The 19,651-nt window shown below is 41.0% G+C and overlaps 2 protein-coding genes across 3 annotated transcripts in view; both read right to left on the bottom strand.

Moving 5' to 3' along the window:
* LOC139928519 (uncharacterized) overlaps positions 1-15,510 on the bottom strand; it is a 23,863-nt gene extending 8,353 nt beyond the window's left edge. For both annotated transcript variants that reach the window (XM_078290949.1, XM_078290953.1), the window contains exons 1-41: positions 15,381-15,510; positions 15,137-15,184; positions 14,986-15,039; positions 14,788-14,835; positions 14,018-14,161; positions 12,794-12,892; positions 12,033-12,104; positions 11,866-11,946; positions 11,347-11,397; positions 10,860-11,018; positions 10,126-10,206; positions 9,982-10,026; positions 9,295-9,417; positions 8,191-8,493; positions 7,982-8,032; positions 7,843-7,869; positions 7,690-7,716; positions 7,502-7,564; positions 7,016-7,120; positions 6,886-6,930; positions 6,734-6,769; positions 6,577-6,630; positions 6,212-6,283; positions 5,385-5,447; positions 4,569-4,640; positions 4,411-4,437; positions 4,273-4,308; positions 3,701-3,736; positions 3,455-3,571; positions 2,963-3,064; positions 2,609-2,689; positions 2,402-2,452; positions 2,177-2,239; positions 1,984-2,043; positions 1,762-1,788; positions 1,608-1,658; positions 1,244-1,360; positions 976-1,023; positions 629-760; positions 390-503; positions 145-237 (exon numbers count right to left, since the gene is read on the bottom strand). In XM_078290949.1, the coding sequence (XP_078147075.1) occupies positions 145-237; positions 390-503; positions 629-760; positions 976-1,023; positions 1,244-1,360; positions 1,608-1,658; positions 1,762-1,788; positions 1,984-2,043; positions 2,177-2,239; positions 2,402-2,452; positions 2,609-2,689; positions 2,963-3,064; positions 3,455-3,571; positions 3,701-3,736; positions 4,273-4,308; positions 4,411-4,437; positions 4,569-4,640; positions 5,385-5,447; positions 6,212-6,283; positions 6,577-6,630; positions 6,734-6,769; positions 6,886-6,930; positions 7,016-7,120; positions 7,502-7,564; positions 7,690-7,716; positions 7,843-7,869; positions 7,982-8,032; positions 8,191-8,493; positions 9,295-9,417; positions 9,982-10,026; positions 10,126-10,206; positions 10,860-11,018; positions 11,347-11,397; positions 11,866-11,946; positions 12,033-12,104; positions 12,794-12,892; positions 14,018-14,161; positions 14,788-14,835; positions 14,986-15,039; positions 15,137-15,184; positions 15,381-15,435 (3,133 nt within the window). In that variant the 5' untranslated portion in view covers positions 15,436-15,510. The remainder of the gene's footprint in view (positions 1-144; positions 238-389; positions 504-628; positions 761-975; positions 1,024-1,243; positions 1,361-1,607; positions 1,659-1,761; positions 1,789-1,983; positions 2,044-2,176; positions 2,240-2,401; positions 2,453-2,608; positions 2,690-2,962; positions 3,065-3,454; positions 3,572-3,700; positions 3,737-4,272; positions 4,309-4,410; positions 4,438-4,568; positions 4,641-5,384; positions 5,448-6,211; positions 6,284-6,576; positions 6,631-6,733; positions 6,770-6,885; positions 6,931-7,015; positions 7,121-7,501; positions 7,565-7,689; positions 7,717-7,842; positions 7,870-7,981; positions 8,033-8,190; positions 8,494-9,294; positions 9,418-9,981; positions 10,027-10,125; positions 10,207-10,859; positions 11,019-11,346; positions 11,398-11,865; positions 11,947-12,032; positions 12,105-12,793; positions 12,893-14,017; positions 14,162-14,787; positions 14,836-14,985; positions 15,040-15,136; positions 15,185-15,380) is intronic.
* LOC144542770 (uncharacterized) lies at positions 15,477-19,651 on the bottom strand. Its single transcript, XM_078290010.1, has 5 exons — positions 19,516-19,651; positions 17,253-17,326; positions 16,731-16,781; positions 15,609-15,890; positions 15,477-15,499 (listed from the first exon to the last, which is right to left on the bottom strand). Exons 2-5 carry the CDS (start codon positions 17,314-17,316, stop codon positions 15,477-15,479), a joined length of 420 nt encoding a protein of 139 aa, XP_078146136.1. The 5' UTR covers positions 17,317-17,326; positions 19,516-19,651.

Below are 19,651 nucleotides of genomic sequence, written 5' to 3'. Positions count from 1 at the left end.
CACCAAGTGGGGATGAGGAGGCTTCACTCTCATGTTGCGCCTTACAAATTCAACAGATTCATTTTTTTAATTAAACTCTTCAGTATGGGCATGGCAAATTGATTTGAGTTTAACTTGATTTTAACTATGTGTAATCCGACTTACGTTGCAAAAGGCTGATGATGTCATTGACAGAGATGGAGCCAGGAGGACCAGATGGACCTGGAGGGCCAGCGGTCCCAGCACCATAGCCTCTACCTGGAGAGACAACAGGTGCATCTTTTAGGTACTGACAGAAGTCAAATAAGTACAGTTGGTTTTTCAGATGCACTTGTAGATCATAGTAAGGAGATAAACATTGCTGTTGATCTAGAATGTTGCATATAACACTGTTGTTTAATTGGACTTACTCTGGATGTAGGAGATGACTTGCTTGGCCACATCGTTCACCGACTGCTCACCAGGGGGCCCTGCGGGTCCTGGAGGACCGGGAGGCCCAACCAAGTACTGCCTGATGCTGCCACCTGCATTTCAAGACAATGGTGTCTCAATCACAATTTGAGTGACAGCTCAGTTGACTAAGCTCTTTGATTCCTCACATCTTAGTATTGCATGAAGTGAATAAATACTGTAGAGGATCCTAACTTACTCTGGAGGTACTCTGAAATGTACTGGCCCACATCAGTAGATCCAGATCCAGACCCAGACCCGTCTCTTCCAGGGGGGCCAGGTCTTCCAGGTAGGCCAGGTGGGCCTGGAGGTCCAGGTCTGGATGAAGAACCTGGTGTTAGAACACACATTCTTTGATTAGACAGACATGGGTTATGAAGGATTTAACCTGCTTTCAAATATTTTCCTGTGATTGTCTAAACTTTCTGATATTGTACTTTGTGGCAAATTCCTACAAATACTATTTGACCAAAGTTTCCAAAGGACATGACAATCATTTTAATTACCTGCATGATCTAAGTTAAGATATAGATTAGCTGGTTTTACCAATGGAGACTCCTGGGATTCCTGGAGAGCCAGGGACTCCTGCATCACCTACAAGGAACACGTGATCGGTTTGAGAAACAATTTCTGCAGATTGTATTCTTGAATATGAACCTTAATAAAGAAGATTAATGTAAGGGTGAAGAAACAGGAACATTGGCTATTCCCAAGTGTAGGAGCATTCACTATGGTTCAGTCTCCTGGCATGAGTAACAGATGAACAAAACAGCTGTAAGAGGTCACAGAAAACATTTGACAGAGTGTACTCTACCGTTAGGTCCCTGCGGCCCCTCTGGGCCCTCCGGGCCTGGGGCACCCTGGGGCCCACTGGTGCCTTCTGCTCCCTGAGCTCCAGGGGGTCCTCTAGGGCCAGACTGACCTGGGAAACCTGAAGTGAAAACCACAACATTGATTCATCATCTGATGATAGAGAGGGAAAGTGAAACTATCGTATCATCTTAGTTATGTTGCCATTCATTTTCCCTTGACTGATATAAAATTATTTCTTATGAATAATTAAAACCACAGTAGGTAAGTTTGAAGGAAACCAGGCAGACAAACAATGAGACTTTTTTGCCCAGTACAGTAGATCCAGTATAGATTTAAGGAAATACATCAGCAAGTTTCTAACATACCAACTCCTGGATCCCCTGGACTTCCTGGCAGACCTGGCTGACCTGGTTCACCTGAAACAGTCATCTTTACATTAAGCCATTGATTATCGTTGGTTTAAAAGCATGCAGTTGTTGAACACCATGATGTATGCAAAGTTACCATGTAGTTTCTCACCTTGGTATCCCCGTGGTCCTTGCTCACCTAGGGAGAATGAATGATAAGATTCTAGTAAAGTTGTTAAAACTAGAATCCAAAAGAGTCATTTCTTTTCTTGTCCTCGAACCCAGGCTTGTTATGCAGGATCCCATCAGACATAGGCTTGTGACCCATTTTGGACCAGGATGCACAGTTAAAGAAACCAGACTGTAAAAAAAACAGCAAATTAGCTGAACCTACCTGGTGAGCCCTTCGGTCCTGGGCGTCCTGCAGGTCCTGGTGGTCCAGCAAAGAACGTTTCTAAGATGAAAAATAAAAATGCATTACACACACAAACACATTCAAGACACTGAAGACTGATTGTGATGTGCTTGCAGTTGTCTTTAGACATGCAGTTTGCTGATGTATTTGAAGTGAGATTTCTGTCACCAACCTGACGTGGGCACAAAGCTGCCAGGTTCTCCCTTCTCACCTGGAGGTCCAGGTAACCCGACACCTGTGAGGCCAGAAACTCAGTCAGACATTAATTTAAAGTGAGTGAGATCAGCTGTTACTTTGAAGCTGCTTATATCATTCTGTATGGTGGCTTTACAGATGTATGTTATCTATCTATCTATCTATCTATCTATTGGAGAACTATGTAAAGACACTTGTTTACCTGGCTCTCCAGGAGGACCTCTGCGTCCCGGAGGACCTTCTTTTGTGTCACCTAAACAAGTGTGAGAACAGCATGTGAATAACAGTTAAGTAGATGGACCAAAGCTCCTATAACTACTGGACAGAGATGTGCTCAGTAGCTTTGTAGTGCCACTGGCATCTTGAACCAGTTCTAAAAAGCTTTATGTGACAATGACAACCAACATACCAGGTGGACCCTGAGGGCCAGGTGCTCCAGGAGGCCCCGGGGGTCCTGGTGGGCCAGGCAGACCAACCGCTGAGGAAAGTCCTGTTAGGAATAAAGAGAAATAAAATAAATATTCAATTAAAAAGAAAACAAATAGGATGAATTCTACATAAAAATGAGAACATGTTCTATGAGACTTGTACTGTTGTGACATTTTCCCATTTACATTTTAGGCTTTTAGCGGATGCTGTGATCCTACAACGACTGAAATAGTAGAATGAACTTAAACTCCTAGATTGACAACATACAGGATGTGTCAGTTGCTTGTTGTGGTGATGTCATGACACGATGTGAAGGAAACAGAGAGCTACTCACTCCCAGCTCGACTGGCACTGACAGCTTCCACACTCTTCACGCTGATGCCAGGCTCTCCCCTCTCTCCCTTTTCTCCTGTCTCTCCTCGTTCTCCCTTGGAGCCTAAATTATGATGTCAATGTACAATCAAAGAAAAAACAATACATATATCTATTCAATATTCAACAGCAATCCTCAAATCAATCTATTGCCACCAAGAAACACTATATTTATCGTACTTGGCGGTTGATGTCATTCTGATTCTATATTCAAGCCACTATGAAGAAAATCCAATTCTCTTTTCTTTTAGTTTTGTGCTTTAGAAGAGTGTGCCACTTAAATTTTCTTCATAGTGGAGTTTTACAAAAACCTCATATCTGCACCTCGCTGGGTGTGCGTTCATCCTAGTGAAGTTTCTGTATTCAAGCCATAAAATTATTTTATTTTTGTCCCATCTCAGGTGCTTAACACAAATCAAGTTTCTTTCTCAGTGATTAAAGAATATGGATGTACCAGGTCGTCCTGGGACACCGGCAGGGCCGATGGGACCAGACAGGCCGGGGGGTCCGGCAGCACCCGCAGGTCCAGCAGGTCCCGGGGGTCCGGGGATGGCCACAACATTGGAACCAACTGGACACAAGACAAGAGAGACAAACATCAGTTAGAGTTTAATAGAGTGTGTTCCCTGGGCTGAATGCATGAAACCAATGCACAGTATATACAGTATGTCCATGTACAATCATGTGTAGTCGTTCTTACCTGCACTGATGACTTTACCAGGTGCTCCTGCTTCACCTGAAAGATGACATCATGTTAGATTATATGATGAAACATAAAATCGAGTCTTATCAGTTTGCTGATATATAGGTTCAATATTGGCCTGTCAATATAAATCAGTTATCAGCCAATCAATGTTTCCCAAAGCTGATATGAAAGTGAGGTTATGATTTTGCTCAACCAGCTTCAGGAGTGGCAGCCTATAAAACCTGCAATGAAACTTGCCTCACCCTTAAAGAGCTGCTAACCCGCCCAAAAGTTTTAATGGAGTGTTTTAGTGTCACATGATCTAAATGTTGTTTTAGAGGCTTTTCCACCCTGAAAATTCTGGGAGAAACATTGAATCCTTGTAATTTGGGGGGATTTTGGGGGTATATTTTGCATGGAAACGGTCAAATTACAAACAAAATATTTCCACTAAATCTGCAGCTTCAATCCAAAAATATAGGTATCGATATTGACATTCAAAAACCCTTATCAGTCAAACCCTAATAAAAACTATATTTAATACCTAAATGTTAACCTAACTGCATTTCAAGAGAATAAGACATTACCTTTAGCACCAGCCTGCCCTGGATTTCCTGGAATACCTGTGGCAGTGGGTCACATAAAATATTAAAAAGTACAAAGTTGAACAAAGAAATGATAATGAATATTTCTGTATGTATGGTATTTTACTGCAATGGTCATACCTGGGGGGCCTTGAAGCCCAGTGATGCCTAGAGAAAAATGAGATGTCCTGGTGAGATTTAGACACATACAGTAGGAATAAAGCTTTTAAAAAATAATGTATCCATGGATTAATGCTGAAGTCTGATCATGTAAATCCTTTGTGACAGTGTTCTGGTACCTGGGAGACCTGGCTCTCCAGGAGATCCTGCAGGTCCTCTCAGACCTGGCAGACCCATTGCACCCTGGTCACCTGGAATACACACAGAGAGATGCAGGTTTATCAGGCGATCTTTACCTAAACAACAAAGTAGAGTCTAGAGGAGGACATCAAACTCCTATCTGCTCCTTCTCAGTGAAAGTTGCTCTGCATAACAGTGGCAGCTAATTACCCAATTTTTATATATGCCTGTCTCTCTATGGCTCTTTACATTTAATTTGATGTTTTAATATCACTGACTTGCCTTTATTAATGGGAAATCCATCCTCTAGAATTCACACCTTTTATTCCTACTATTGTGGACTGTACAACTTTCTCTAAAGGTAGAATCTAGAAAAGACATATTTAATGTCATCAAGTGAGACTTAAGGCGACTGTTTGATGGACAAAGTATGGGAAGCTGAGATCTGAACTGCCTGCCTTTGAATTTTTTTGGCCATGTGAATTCAAACCTGTCTTTCTCTACAGCACTTCAGTAGCGCAGGTTGTTGCTGCTGCGGGGATCAATCCTGCAACCTCTCATTTATTAACGGTCTTTACTTCATACTAGTTCTCAGTTAAAAAATGTGACCATGTTCTTGTAAAATAATTGGAAGAGCTGCAGAAAATGTAAGCATGTTCTTTTCATCATCAGCCCCAGCAGCACCTAGAGAACAAACTCAGTTTATTACAGATGATGTGAGCCTATCTTCTTCCTGATACTCTTCTCCAATCCTGATATCCTATCTGTGGAGTAATTTATCTTCTTATACTACTTATTTGAAGCTATCTCCTCACCCACAGGTCCTTTAGGTCCCTTCGGTCCAGCTGGGCCTTGGGGTCCAGTTTGTCCTGCTTCACCTTTGACAAAGAGGAGAACAATGACCAAATTTAAAACCCACTGTTTACTTCTCTGTAAGAACCTTACATGGTGTTTGTAAGTTAAATATAAGACTGTTTTAGACATTTTTAGTGTCACTTACAGTAGAGCAAAGTTATTGCTTTTAATAAAACAAGACTACACATTTTAATAGAATAAAGTACAGACTGAAAGGCTCCATTTAATTGTTTTAACAACCTTTTTAGGTTAGGCCTTGAAGTTACACCTAGTTATCTCACAGTTTCTTTGATACCTACCCAGTGCAGAAAGGTGCCAGTCATTAGCCTGGTTCCCATATAAAAATACCCCCCTAAAATAATATTTATGTGAGACACTCATGCCAGCCAGGTACCTGCAGGGAACAGCTAACTCACTAGTGAATACTACCAGTCTCTGTTTGTGTCACTTAGCATTACAAATGTATTCATTCTAACCATTTTGCATTCTGTTGACAGTGGAGGCATCATGTAAATTTAGCATGACTAACAGCATGACAGGCTAACATAAACACAGAATAGATATCTGTATTTGGTTTGCCGCTTTAAAAATACATGATTTAGATGAGAATCTATGAGTGGCATACACTGCTAGCATGTTGTCCCACTTCTCTCACAGCACAGTATGAAATGACAACAAACAATGCTTTTGAACAAATTGTGTTTTGATCCTGTGTCATTTCAATAGAGCCTCCTGGTGTTGGTTGTGTTATGCTGTGCATGAATGATAAAACTATCCTAGCACATACCTGCTGCTCCGCGTGGTCCCTCCTCTCCCTGGTCTCCTTTGACTCCTTGTGGTCCTGGTGCTCCTCGGTCACCTGGATGAAGAACAACAGAAAGTAGAGTGACACTGACAGAGTTGTGAAAGCTCAATTACTGCTTGTTATGAAAAAATTAGTGGCCTAATAATTTCTCTGTATTGTTTTGATATTGTCATTACACAGTGTCATATGTTCTAACCACTTTGATAGTCTCTGATAGGCATTCCTATAAAGCATTAAAGTTCAGCTGAATTGAGTTGATTCAAATAGTTCAAATGCTAATTTTAGAAGATACTCTATATTCTACATGTAGTTCTAAGCTGTCAAATTCAAAGGCAAAGTCCCCGTACCTTTTGGTCCAGGAGCCCCTGCTTCACCTTGGAAACCCTGTAGACCAGGAGCGCCTGCACACAAATTACAAACAGATAGATCAACACACTGGAAATAAGTACCACATGTACCACATAACAGACAAAATATGACATTCATGCGTAATAGAGTGTTTACCGGGGATCCCCAAGGCTCCCTGCTCTCCCATCGCACCTAAACCCAACAAGGAAAACATACTGTCATATTGATGATCAGCATTATTCCTAAACATATTCCCATGACTTTAATTTTGATCCGATCCGTCCTAAATGTATGACCTTTGACCTTACCTTTAGGCCCCTTAGGTCCGGCAATACCAGCAGCACCAGGACTTCCTGGAAACACCAAGTTACATTTTCAAAGGCTATTTATCTATGATGTGAAATGTGATGTGAACATGTAAACAGCTAGATTTTCCACCTTTGTCTCCTTTCTCTCCAAACCCAGGCGGTCCAGCCTCTCCCCGGGGGCCCATTGGTCCCTCCCGGCCCCTCTGGCCTGGTGGGCCCTCAGCACCTGCTTCACCTGTTCAGAAAGGCGGAGAGATTCAGTGAGAAAAACAACAACAACAACAACAAAAAAAACATGTTTCCTCTTTTCCGGGGTCTTGACTCAAGTAACAGTGATGTAATACAGCAAGTGTTATGTTGAAATGAATGTATAGGCTGAACCTAAAATGTATCAATGTAAGCAAATGTTCTATTTACATAAAGAACTACAATGGAAATACATGTGTGACTTTATTGTGTCATTCCTGACAATGTAGTCATGTTTCATGTTTTTTCTATTTTCCACTATCAGAAAACTAAACTAAACTAAACTAAACAAAACTAAACTAAACTAAACTAAACTAAACTAAACAAAACTAAACTAAACTAAACTAAACTAAACTAAACTAAACATTACCTGCACTTCCTTTCGGTCCCCTTGGTCCTTCTAATCCTGGGTGACCCATCTGCCCAGGAGGACCTACAGAGACAAAGTAAAAAAATGGAGAAAGGAGAGGCAGTGAGTTGGTCGACTCTTTTCTTATGTGTCATAATTTGTGAATTTAGAATACAACGCAGAAAGGACCTATCACTCCTCAGTCTTACCTGGTAGGCCTGGGAAGCCGTTATCACCTGCAAATGCAAAGAGAATTAATGCTGGATTCCAGTATGAGACTCTTTTGCAAGTGAAGTCTGATTTTTCAACTTATCACGATGCATTAGCAAGGAGACATAACTGGAACTACACCGATTCCTCACCTTTAGGTCCTGGTGATCCTGAATCACCTGTAATGAAACAGCTAGTCTGATGATTGATATTAACAAAATATAAAAACAGAAATGTTGTTTGTTTTCAACCGTAAATTTCCAACTTATCTCATGTTTTATGCTTCCATACCTTTGGGTCCTGGCTCTCCTCTTGCCCCTTTCATTGAGTATGCAAGTGTTTCTAAAAACATAAGAAAAATTTTGGGATGAATCACACTCAGGTTGGCATTAAGTTGTTACTGTAGCTGTTTGATAGACTTATTGTTTGATTGACTGATGGGTGGATTGATCAACTGATTTGAACTGAATAAAACTGATCAGTGTGTTATAACTCAGCACCTCTCATGGCATCAGACCGGAGCTCGGCCCGGACCAGCTGCTGAACCGCTCTCTGCAGGGCGGAGCCGTCCTGTCCTGCTGCACCACCAGCTCCTGCCCCCGGCCCAGAAGCCCCCACGCTGATCCCATTATCAGAGCGGCTCAGGGTGGAGCCAGCGGAGCTTTTGTCGATGTATGCCGACTCTAGCGGGTCAATAATGTTGATGGCGGAGGAGGCGGAGTAACGGCTGGAGCTGGCTGACGCGCCGCCACTGGCAGCTTCCAGAGCCTCGACACGACTCTTCAGACGTCTGACTTCTTCAGCTGGGAGGCGAGAGGGAAGATCAGGGTCAGAGGGTGAGAGAGGGAGAGGAAAGAAGAGTAGGAAATAGATGGTTTGAGGACCAAAACGGGAAAAAAGACATTGATAAAAAAAAAAAAAGGTGAGAGGCAGAGATACTGATGGAGAGGGAGAGTCAAAAATGAACAGATTACTGTATGAATCAATCATTTTGTAAAATAGGGATGCACCGATATGGTTTGTTGAGGCCGATACTGATATCCGATATTTTCTCACCTATTTCGGCTGATACCAATATGCATTTTTGTAAGAATGAAAACGGGTTAAGCTTTTCAGACATGCCTATCTTAAGATAATTAAGTGGTCTTTCAAAAAAACGCCATTTAATCTGTTGCTAATTGGACAGTTGTAACAAGTAACACACTCCATGAAAAAAAGGTCACAAAAATGTCAATTCCACAATCAGCCAATTATCAACAGTAAAACATAATATTGGACCAATACTGATATTGCTACTGATAGTCTGCCAATATATCGGTGCGTCTCTAGTAATAAATGTAAGAGATAGTGTATGATAATCTCTTTACTGGCTAACTGTAATATTGAGGTGAGACTATATTGGCCAGGTCTCATTTGTTAAAGAGAGATTCATAGATGTGAACAGAACTGAACAGGATACATTTAGGTAAACAACATTTGAACCTGCTGATTAACACAACGTCCTACTGTCTTACCCAGTGAACGCGCTCAGAAAACCTTCATTAATCTTCATAAGGGTAATTAAAATATTGATAGGGAAGACACAGGGCTTCCTGCTGTCTTACCCAGGGCGATCAGTCCGAACAGGAGGCCCAGGAGCAGCAGCAGGCCCAGCAGGAGGCCCAGCAGCCACTTCCACCAGCTGCAGCAGGAGCAGAGGCCAAAGCCACACTCGTCTTTACCGATCTCTGAGAGACGAAGGAGGTGAAAGACAGGTTCGGGTTTTTTAATCCACTCCCATTACTATTGTGTTTCTTTCTTTTGATAATAGGACGACTGGGCTGGATACAGAACAGGGGCCGGATTCACAAAATGTTCTTAGGAAAAAAGCATCTTCTCAATGCTATGTACTTCTTAAATGCAAGAAGAAAGAAGTTAAGAAAAGTTCATATTCGTCAAAATAGTTCTTATAGGTATTTACTAGATTTAAGATAACCTTCCACTTGTCTTAACATTGTAACATAGCCTACCATCCCATTCTCTCACCCCAATCTTTCCTGACTGTCTCTCTCTCTCTCTCGCTCTACTGTGACTATCTATAGGCAAAAAAAGCCCCAAAAATAATCTTAAAATTGCACTTAAAAGCTTTCATAAGAACTCCCTAACCTTAGGTTACTTCCTTAAACACTTTTGTGAATCCGTCCCCAATTGAGAGGGTTCTGGCAGGATTTGATTCTAGGCCAGCAGGGATCCATGGTCCATAATTATGTTATAATGAAAAGTGAAAATGAGCTGTCTTTGAGGCAACATACCTGCATAGGTGGCTTTGTCTTTTGTGGCAACTTTGACGGTTGCAGCTTTGAAAAAGAAAACAGCTGTTTATTTATGTTTACATGTTAAACATGAGATGACATGATGATCTCAAAATCCAAAAGATTTGTTCTGTATATATCTACATTTAGCGTCTGTTCCTTCCTCCACTGTGCTGGCTGACATCTTCTGTTTCTCTCTCTTCAGTGAGTCTCCGGAGAAGGAAGCTAGAGGACAGAACAAATAAGTTATCACTTATCACCTGCAGAAAATGGTTAACTGGAATGTTGTTCTGAGATATTGCATTGAATGTATTCTAACCAAAAGTTCCACATTCCCTTTTTGAAACTGATCATATCAAAGTTGTTGGTGTTGTTGTTGTTATCATTGTTGTTGTTGTAATAGTAGTAGCAATAGTAGTAGTAGTACCAGTAGTAGCAACACTAGTAGAAGTAGAAGTAGTTGTATTAGTAGTAGAAATAGTAGTAGTAGTAGTAGTAGTAGTAGTAGTAGTAGTATCAGTAGTAGCAACAGTAGCAGTAGTAGTAGTAGTGGTAGTATTAGTAGTACCAGTAGTAGCAACAATAGTAGTAGCAGCAGTAGTAGAAGGAATAGTAGGAGTAGTGTTAGAAACTAGTAGCATTAGTTGTAGTAGTAAGAATAGTAGTGTTAGAAGTAGTAGAAGTAGTAGTAGTAGAAGGAATAGTAGTAGTAGTGTTAGAAATAGTAGTAGTAGTAGTAGTAGTAGTAGCAGCAGCAGCAGGAGCATTAGTCGTAGTAGTAGCTGTAATAGTACTAGTAGCAGCAGCAGTAGTAGTAATAGTAGTAGTTGAAGAAGAAGTAGCAGTAGTAATACTAGTAGTACTTGTAGTAGTAGTACCAGCAGTAGCGGGTGCAGCAGAGATGAACTGCTTGCCGGTGTCTTTGGTCATGACCAGCCTCTCTGTCTCCTTCTTGACTGGAGCGTTCTCCTTCTCTAGCATCATGAACCTGTACTCTTTGGTGAAGGCTTCATCACTAGTGGCACTGCTGGGCGTCACTGTGAAAGTAAACAGTAAAGTAAAGCAAAAGCTGGGTAAACTATAATCTCCAGTTAGAGACGAAGACATACAAAAAAAGACAATAGTATTTGCAGAATATGATTTATGCTTTATTTTCTTGAATGGCTATACTGTAATGTGACTTCACACCAGGAAATTCTATTTACTATACCATATGATGATTTTATATTATAAAGGTTTATATGATCTTAAAATAAAGGGTAAACTCTATTTCACAAAAGATAAGGTTATTGAACCAAATCCAGGTGTGTTTATCCACACCTAGAATCAAATGTGTCCGTACAAGGTATTTTTCTCATGCCTCACCTGTGGTCGTGGTTACTCCAGTGCCGTAGACATTTTTCTGTACACCATAAACTGCAAAAAGACAGATATAAAGCATCTTAGAACAACATGATTTCTCCATGCTCAACATTTCCACCTCCCATTATGAGAGTTGGTTTCTGTGAAAACTGTTAGGTTGGTGATACATCAGATTTTTTTGAGAGATTGTGATTTTCTAGTTCAGAACGACCTACACTACTAAGAAAAATGCATTTCGATACAAAAACCAAAAGTATTCATTCTCCCATTTTCATTGCTTACACCGATAGGCATAACATAGGCTTGTGTGTAGCGTGTTGGTGATGCGCTAGGTATTTTGCTGAATAGATGCTGATGGAAAATGCTCCCAGCAGTAGGCAAAGTGAGACACATAATCAAATTCGTATTCAAATGTTTCCTGACAGCAACATATTATCATGTGATTACGGCAACAACAGTGAGCAAAATACTTGAACAGTTTTGGAGTCCTATAGTTGCTCTGTGTGTGCCTTAACTCCACACCTGTTTGTGCATTGACTCCACTGGGAGAGAGGACAGTGGTAGGGGTGCTGGCCAGGTTATTCTGAACGCCATACACTGGAACTGGGAGAGAGAAGAAGGATGGCCATAGTTATCCATTGTCAGGATCTGAAATCACACTGGGCGAGACATAATGGGAAGAGGCTCACCAGAGCTGCTGGCAGATTGCCCGCTGTTTACAGAGGGAGAGCTAAATGTCAGGTTGTTCTGAAGTCCTGTACCTGCAGTAGAATAGAATAGAATAGAATAGAATAGAATAGAATAGAATAGAATCGGATATTTGTCCATCGCTCACAGTTGGCAAAAAACATCAGAAAAACTGAATCACATCATAAATCTGGGTTAATCTCTGCTATCAATCCCAACTCACAACAGGTACAAAACAATACATATCAAAACAAAAGTACAATGGGTCAAGCACAACGCCTATATTATTTAGGGTTAAGTGCTATGCTCAAGGGTGCAACACACCAATAATATGATGACTGGATCATTTGAACCACCCCATACAACTAAAGGTCAGACTGAAGCTGTGACTGTAAACAAGAACTACTGAATTTGACTATGCATTTATATGAAAAGCAATAATAGGCATATGATGGTTTAAATCCTATCGCTCCTGTTTTTATCTATTGTTTCATATTGCAAGTTTCGGAAAACCAGGTGAGAAACTGGTTCCTATGCCTTTAACTATACAAGGTATTGTTTTGGTCTTAGATAATTAATCCTGTGATCACAACAAAAAGGTCAACTTTTGGAGAAAAAAGACACAACCCCTTTGCCAAGCTGACTGCAACAGCAGAAGATGGTCAGAGAGCTGTATACCACTGTCTCATTCCCTGTGGCTGCAAAAGTAGTTTTATTGATGATTTTATTGATTAACTGTGCAGTATGTTGTCATATGACTGACCTGAATGGTAAAGGGTGGAGGTAGTGGACAGGTTGTTGGGGTTGGCATTGTAACCATAGCTACTGCCCATTCCTCCAGACCAAATACTGTCATACTGGCCTAAAAGGGATGACATAGAAATGATAGACACAAACGTGGAAAATTAAAACCCCGGGACAGGCAAAATGCACAACTTGTACCATGTGTCATCTGAATGTAATGCAGGTCTAATGTATTCAGGTACATTCTAGTCCCAGAATGTACCTGAATACATAAGACCTGCATGTTCTGGTCAATGTAAAGGAAAACAACCAATTTCAATGTCACTTCCATGGTCTAGGACAGTCCAATCAACATTTGTGAACATGAACAACTCTCTCTCAAAGAAACAGAAAGCAGAGAACTAAGACTCAATCTTGCAAAGACATCGGGTATAAAATCTAAAGCTGCTCTTTTCAGCAGTGCCTTTTTGGCCACTGAGCAGCTCCACTAGAGCAAATGAGGGTTGACTGCCTTGCTCAAGGGCATCGTAACAGTAGGTGTTGAGGGGAAGGAGCACTACTCATCACTTTTCACACCCAGATTTTCTCAGTTGGTCTGGCTATTCAAACCAGTAAGCAGAGGTGGAAAGTAAGTAAGTACATTTACTCAAGTATGAGGTACTGGCACTTTACTTGAATATTTCCATTTTGTGAGACTTCATACTTTTACTGCACTATATTGCAGAGGGAAATATTGTACTTTTTACTCCTCTGGCTGTAGTTACTAGTTACTTTGCAGAATAAGGTTTTACATGAAAAATATACAACAAGCTCATAAAATACTGTATATTGCATTGTTTAATTATATGGAGTAGTTAGACCTAGTGCCACCTGAACCACCTACAGCATTAAAATACTTCTTACAGGCTAATGCATCAATAATTTAACACTATGAAAGGGACCGTTCTTCAGAATGAGTACTTTTACTTTTGATCCTTAAGTATATTTTACTGCTAATACTTCTATACTTTCACTTAAGTAAAATTTTGAATGCAGGACTTTTATTTTTACTGCAGTATTCTTCCATGATGGTATTGCTACTTTTACTAAAGTAAAGGATTTGAGTACCTTTTCCACCACTGCCAGTAACCCTCTGGTCATAAACCTCCTGGACCATAGGAATAACATATATGAATTCTTAGTGTTCCCCCTAAAGATGAATGAGAGTCAGCAGGCAGGGTGAAAGGCTGCTGGGTGCTGCTACCTGTGGGGGAGCTGTCAGACAGGGTCCTGGTCTCCACGCTGGCTTTCTTGGGGATGGGCAGGGTGCTGGTGGGGGAGCGAGGGGGGCTGATGCTGCTGGAGCGGCTGCCTCTCAGCAGACGCTTCACATCACCCAGCTCCGTCCCTATACATCAGATATCACACTGTCAGCTGATGCACCGCGGTGGACCTTCCTGTCTCCCATTCATGTCAATTTGTTTCTATTACATTCACACTTGCATTTTATAACAGACCAACAGTGGATAAAAACACAAAAAGATAAACTAGTGCATTGTAAATAAAATTATCCTCTTCCATCCTGGGACCATCATTATAAACATATGTTAAGTGGACAAGCTTTGTTCAAACCCACACAGCTTTATTTTAAATTCTAGTCAAGAGCCCAAGGTTTCCAAAGATATCAAATATGTCAAGCTGAATTACAGGGAAACATGACGCATAAGACAACTCGTTTTTTTTTTTTTCATTCGCTGTAATGGTGCAGCCTTAAAAAATGGCATCTTGGGTTTGAATATTTCACTCAATATAAGCGTGCTATAGCTTCAAGTGTTGGAACAAGCAGATACAGAATATGTATGTGTCGTATAGTATGGAAAAAAGCATTCTAATTTTGAAGCTACTTAAGTGAAATTTAAGGGGAGAGTCAGGGTGCAAGGGGTTAAAGGATATTAAAGCAAAGAAAGTTAAAGGTGAAGTCTGTGAGAATTTGCTTTGTTGGATATATGCATGGCCATGTGGAGTCCTACTCACAACTTGCTGATGGAGAAGCACTTTGAAGTCTGGTTCGGATCTCACTCTCTGAGACAGAGGAGAAAACTCATTAACTATCATGCCTACTATAACCAATGATTACAATCTAAGAAGTAAGGGTCAAAATTGTTTTGATATTTATAGTTCATGGACTATGCCCTTAAGTGTTTTGTTATTATCAGATCTGTCCCTGTGTACCTCTGCTCTCAGTTCTCCCTCTGGTGGCAGAACTTGCATGTGCACTTGCAGTGGCTAAAAGAAAAACAATCAAATGAAGTCATGATTTATTTATTGACAATACAGAATGTATACATTCCAGTGTATAATATCAGATTCAATTAATAGTTACCATACTCCTTCCTAATGTATTCTGGAGAAGAGTTCCCACTTGAACTTCCTGAAACATGGTGACAAGGGAAAGTGTTAGTCCTCACTTTCTTATCTCTTGTCCAAATCCACACAAAAACTACGACTTCAACACGAAAATGCATTCTTAGATTCTCAATCTTTCAAAAGAACCAAAAGGGTGGAAAATAAAACAAGAAAGTTTGGTAAAAAGGCACAAAGGGATTGACCTCTGAACCCTGACTGACCGTCAAAGACCCCTGAGCGAGCTGCTGTCATGGTGGTCATGCTCTTCCTCTCCATTGGAACAGGTGAGTATGCGGATGTGGAGGACGATCCCCTCTTTACTGCCCCTGATCCTCCTGAACTGTAGCTGGACTTGGTTACTGTGGAAACGGTCACAGCTCCTAAACCACCTCCTCCTCCTCCTCCACCTCCTCCTCCCCCTCCTCCTCCTCCTCCTCCACCTCCTCCACCTCCTCCTCCCCCTCCTCCTCCTCCCCCTCCTCCACCACTTGCCAACATGGAGGAGGAACTAGCCCCAAACCCTGCCTCCGAGCCTCCTGACGCCGCCAAGCTTCCTCCACCTGAGGCTGAAATCGAGGAAGGCCCTACAGTGGTGACGGTGACGCCTCCTGTGCCCTTACTGGGTCCAGATCCACCGCTGGAGGTGATCAGAACGGAGCTGCTTGTGCTCCCAGATCCTCCTGATGCAGCTCTGCCACCTGACCCTCCTTCAGCTCCGCCATAGAACCCACCTGCTGGAGAGAGAGGAGAGGAGAGGAGAGGAGAGGAAAGAGAGGAAAGGAAAGGAAAGGAAGGAAAGGAAACAATAGGCAAGCAAAGGAAAGGAAAGGAAAGGAAAGGAACAAAAAGGAAAGGAGAAGAGAGGAAATGAGAGGAAAGGAAAGGAGAGGAGAGGAGAGGAACAGTCAGCACTTTATGACATTATTATGATTAATTACAGTGATATGCATAATCTAAAAAATACCATCATTCCAATCTCATCAATGAAAACTTTCTTAAAAATCCTTTTCATCCTTGTGCTTTTCATCTCTGAAAAGCTGATCTTGTCAACTAAGGGCTAAGGATGCCTTTCATGCTTTTTGAGTTTCAGCTGCAAGACAGCACTAGCAAAGTAAATATTCGTCTATCAAGTGTTTTTTTTTTGTGATCAAATAACATTCCTCAAATAAGTCTGTGCTTGCCTGGCACTGTGCCTGAACACGCTTAATCTCTCTACCCTCCACTCTCCAATGAGACTGATTTATGGCACTCGCTTTACAATAACAGAGTTTCTGTCACTGCTGCCGGTGCTGCCTAGGGTAATGAATTTCTTCCCCACCAAAACAGTTGAGGGAAGCTGTCATTTGGCTGCTTACTGAGCCACCAGCTCCCTCTAGTGGCAAAATATAGCAACAGCATGTCCCTGCAATTCTCTACCAACTCCAATACAGCATCTATATGGAGAAGTTGCCTGCAATCCTTCAAGATTATTTAAATCATTATTGTACAGACATTTAGATGCTTATTTACAGTATCTCTATGTGTGAAAGTAGACTGCAGAGAAAATGGATGATGATGGCGGAATAACTCACTTGGCGGGAGTGATGTCAGTCTAGTTGTTGTTGTCACTGTTTCTGTCACCACTGCAAAGAGAAATGAATTTATAAAAGAACTAAAAGAAAGTTGGAGGATTAGATAAAAACAAGTACAGGCTGAGGAAAATGTAGTTAATTTTGATGTCACTTTTTCACACACACACACACCCACACACACCCTCACACTCACTACCATACTCTTGTCCTTTCATTTTCTACATCAAAGTCTAATTTCAAGTTCTAATCTCCCATAATTGTCATTTCATGCATTCTGTTGTTATTATACTGTTTCCACCATGTTGTGTTCTGTTGTCATTACATACTGTCATCCAGCTAACTTCATATACTCTAGCCATTGACAGCATGACATTTTCACAGCTTGTTACAGCCACCAGTGCCTCTCCAGTATCCAGGTGAGAAAATACATTCATGAAAACTCATAGCTCACTGCATGCATGAATACATTATTGCCTGTTTTGCATTTCAGAACAGCCACAGTTACAGACCCAGATCCCTTACCTTTGCCGGCCCCCCCTGCTCCTCCACCAGAGCTGACAGTCTTGGTTGGAGTTAGATTGTCCATCCCATGCTAGCTGTTACAAGACAGAGCGAGCACTGTTTTTAACTCCATGTTCCTCCTGCAAAGGATTCATGAGGATAGCCGACTATACTGTGAGGAATATGAGAGATTAAAACCCTGTGAAAAAGTAGAATTCCATCACATTGAGCTGGAATCTTATTACCCCTCGAGGCGGTATTTGCACACACGGCCCCTTTGAACACGCCATATTCTTTCACACTGTGTGGCAATATTTCTTTCCTTTGTAACCACGCCACCTGAGGGGAAGGGCTCTCTGGTCCAACGTCTTATTGATTTAAAAGGTTCACCTGAAGCTGCATAGCAAAGGCACAGCTCTTTGTACACTTGATGAATGAAACTTCTCTTTGCAAAGTAGTCCTGTGAGGCGTATCGCTACAGAAACTCTGAAAAACGTCCAGGGTTTCAGTCATGGCTACAGGAAAAGACACACAAAATCTGTACCCGCCAGTCGAACAGATGGCGTTCAACACAACTGCTACCGGAAGGCAGTGGCGTGCTCATGCTCTCTCTGAGGAAGACATATAACCTGAAATAAATCACTTCAACAAGCAGTTTTATGCTCAGAGATTAAGGCGATGGGTTTATAGAATCTTGAATCTACTGTTTTGAGGAACTATTTTTAAATGAAGGATTTTGTTCGACAATGATTTCAACCATTTGAAAAAGTGAACCCCTTACAAAATGATCAATAGCAGTAATAAAACAAAAAAGATGGTACTTTCTGAATGTCTGTAACTAACTGAGTGGATCCTCATTTTAGAAATAACGAATGATTCTAGGTAATGGTTTTTCAAAATGGATATATAGCTTTTTGGAAATTAACTGATTTCTCCCAACCTTTCACACCTTATTAGTTTGTTTTTCTTTTTTAAGGAAGGTGAACCGACCACATCAACTGCCATTTCTTTTTCTTTATTAAGACAGTAGTAAGGCTGAAAATGACACAGAACAGGGAGACACAGGAGAGAGGATTCTGCTGGATATTCAATCACAGGCCCGCTGAAGTACACACAATTTCAGAGGTGGTTGTTGTTCCCACTACTCCATCTCCAGGTGCAAATTGTTGTTTTCTTTCAGCTACTGCGAGTGTTACTCTCTTTCCGTACTGAAATGTCGTCCTTGTGGGAATGTTTCTGAGTGAACATGGAAATGAATACCGCTGAACCACAAGAGACTGAGACAGCACTACTCACCACCCACTATTCAATTTCTGTCTTCTAAAATGTTCTTTTAAAACGGCACCTGCTTCAAAATGACTCTCCAACATCCTGCATTTGTTTACACACTGTCACACATGGGCTAAACTAGAGGCATGGAAATGGAATCTGGAGATATTTTGTCAATTTTTTGAAAATATTAGTTAATTCTATAGATTTTTATATATATTTATATAAAAGAGTCTTTGCATCGAACAGATGTGAATAGAAAAACATTCAATGGGAACACTAGGCATAGACCTCATTTTTATATTTACATTTAGACACTTTGGCTGACACTCTCATCTGAACAAAATGACAGTAAGTGAAACAGTTGAATAAGCTTCAATCCTAGATCACCAATATTATGGGCAACCAGTAGTTTGGAGTGCAAACATCAGATCCACAGTGACCAGACAGTACATCTGACCAACATCCCTGTTTGATTCTGCATTAATGAGTCTCCAAAAGTGAGAATGCTGATATAAGGTTAGTGAGACATAAATACAGTGACAGGTTTTCTTAACTTAACAATGTTGTGCAGCTCTAATGTCATAATTACTGTAATCCAGTTGTTTTGCCCTCAGAGGCGATGGGAGGAGTAACACTCAGTCTGTAGACTGGCAGTTGTCATTTTGTATAAACAAAACCTCCAAGTTCGACACTTACACTCTTTACAGACCAACAATTAAGCTTTTGAACCTTCAACAGCTTACAAATGCAGGATGTACTGCTTTCACTGAATTTGGGACAGAGCAATAATTGTCACTAATAATAGTATTATTACTTTTATTACTATTATTAAGAAGGGGATCAGTGTTTGAACTTCAGAAAATGTGCAGGTGAACCCGCAGCAATCTGAAATCAAACCTATTTGATTCCTAAGTAATAAATGTACCTAATGTGCCTTATACGTATTACATTTTTAGAAAAGGTTAGAAAAGGCTTCTTTCCTCAGTAAAGAACTGTATTGAGTTTTGCCTACCTTTTAGTTCATTTGAGTGAAAATAATCCCCCCTGATGCCCTCGGGACAGAAAATGCCCAGACTTTCTCAGTATATCCTCCTCTCCAGCGGTGGGCTGCAGTGTGTTGGGTCCAGATACCGAGGGGGAAATGCTGT

Source organism: Centroberyx gerrardi, chromosome 3 (genome assembly GCF_048128805.1).
Source record: "Centroberyx gerrardi isolate f3 chromosome 3, fCenGer3.hap1.cur.20231027, whole genome shotgun sequence".
NCBI classification, from domain to species: domain Eukaryota; kingdom Metazoa; phylum Chordata; class Actinopteri; order Beryciformes; family Berycidae; genus Centroberyx; species Centroberyx gerrardi.
The sequence above is the reverse complement of the archived record's forward strand: the minus strand, read 5'-3'. Positions and strand labels throughout refer to the sequence as shown.

What these genes read in the sequence shown, in the direction of transcription:
- LOC144542770 (XM_078290010.1), bottom strand. Translation starts at nt 17,316, where the DNA reads ATGGACAATCTAACTCCAACCAAGACTGTCAGCTCTGGTGGAGGAGCA. An exon ending in ACTGACATCACTCCCGCCAA is followed by an intron (nt 15,891 to 16,730) that starts GTGAGTTATTCC and finishes TCTCTCCAGCAG; the next exon opens with GTGGGTTCTATGGCGGAGCT. An exon ending in AGGAGGAGGGGGAGGAGGAG is followed by an intron (nt 15,500 to 15,608) that starts GTGGAGGAGGTG and finishes GTCCAGCTACAG; the next exon opens with TTCAGGAGGATCAGGGGCAG.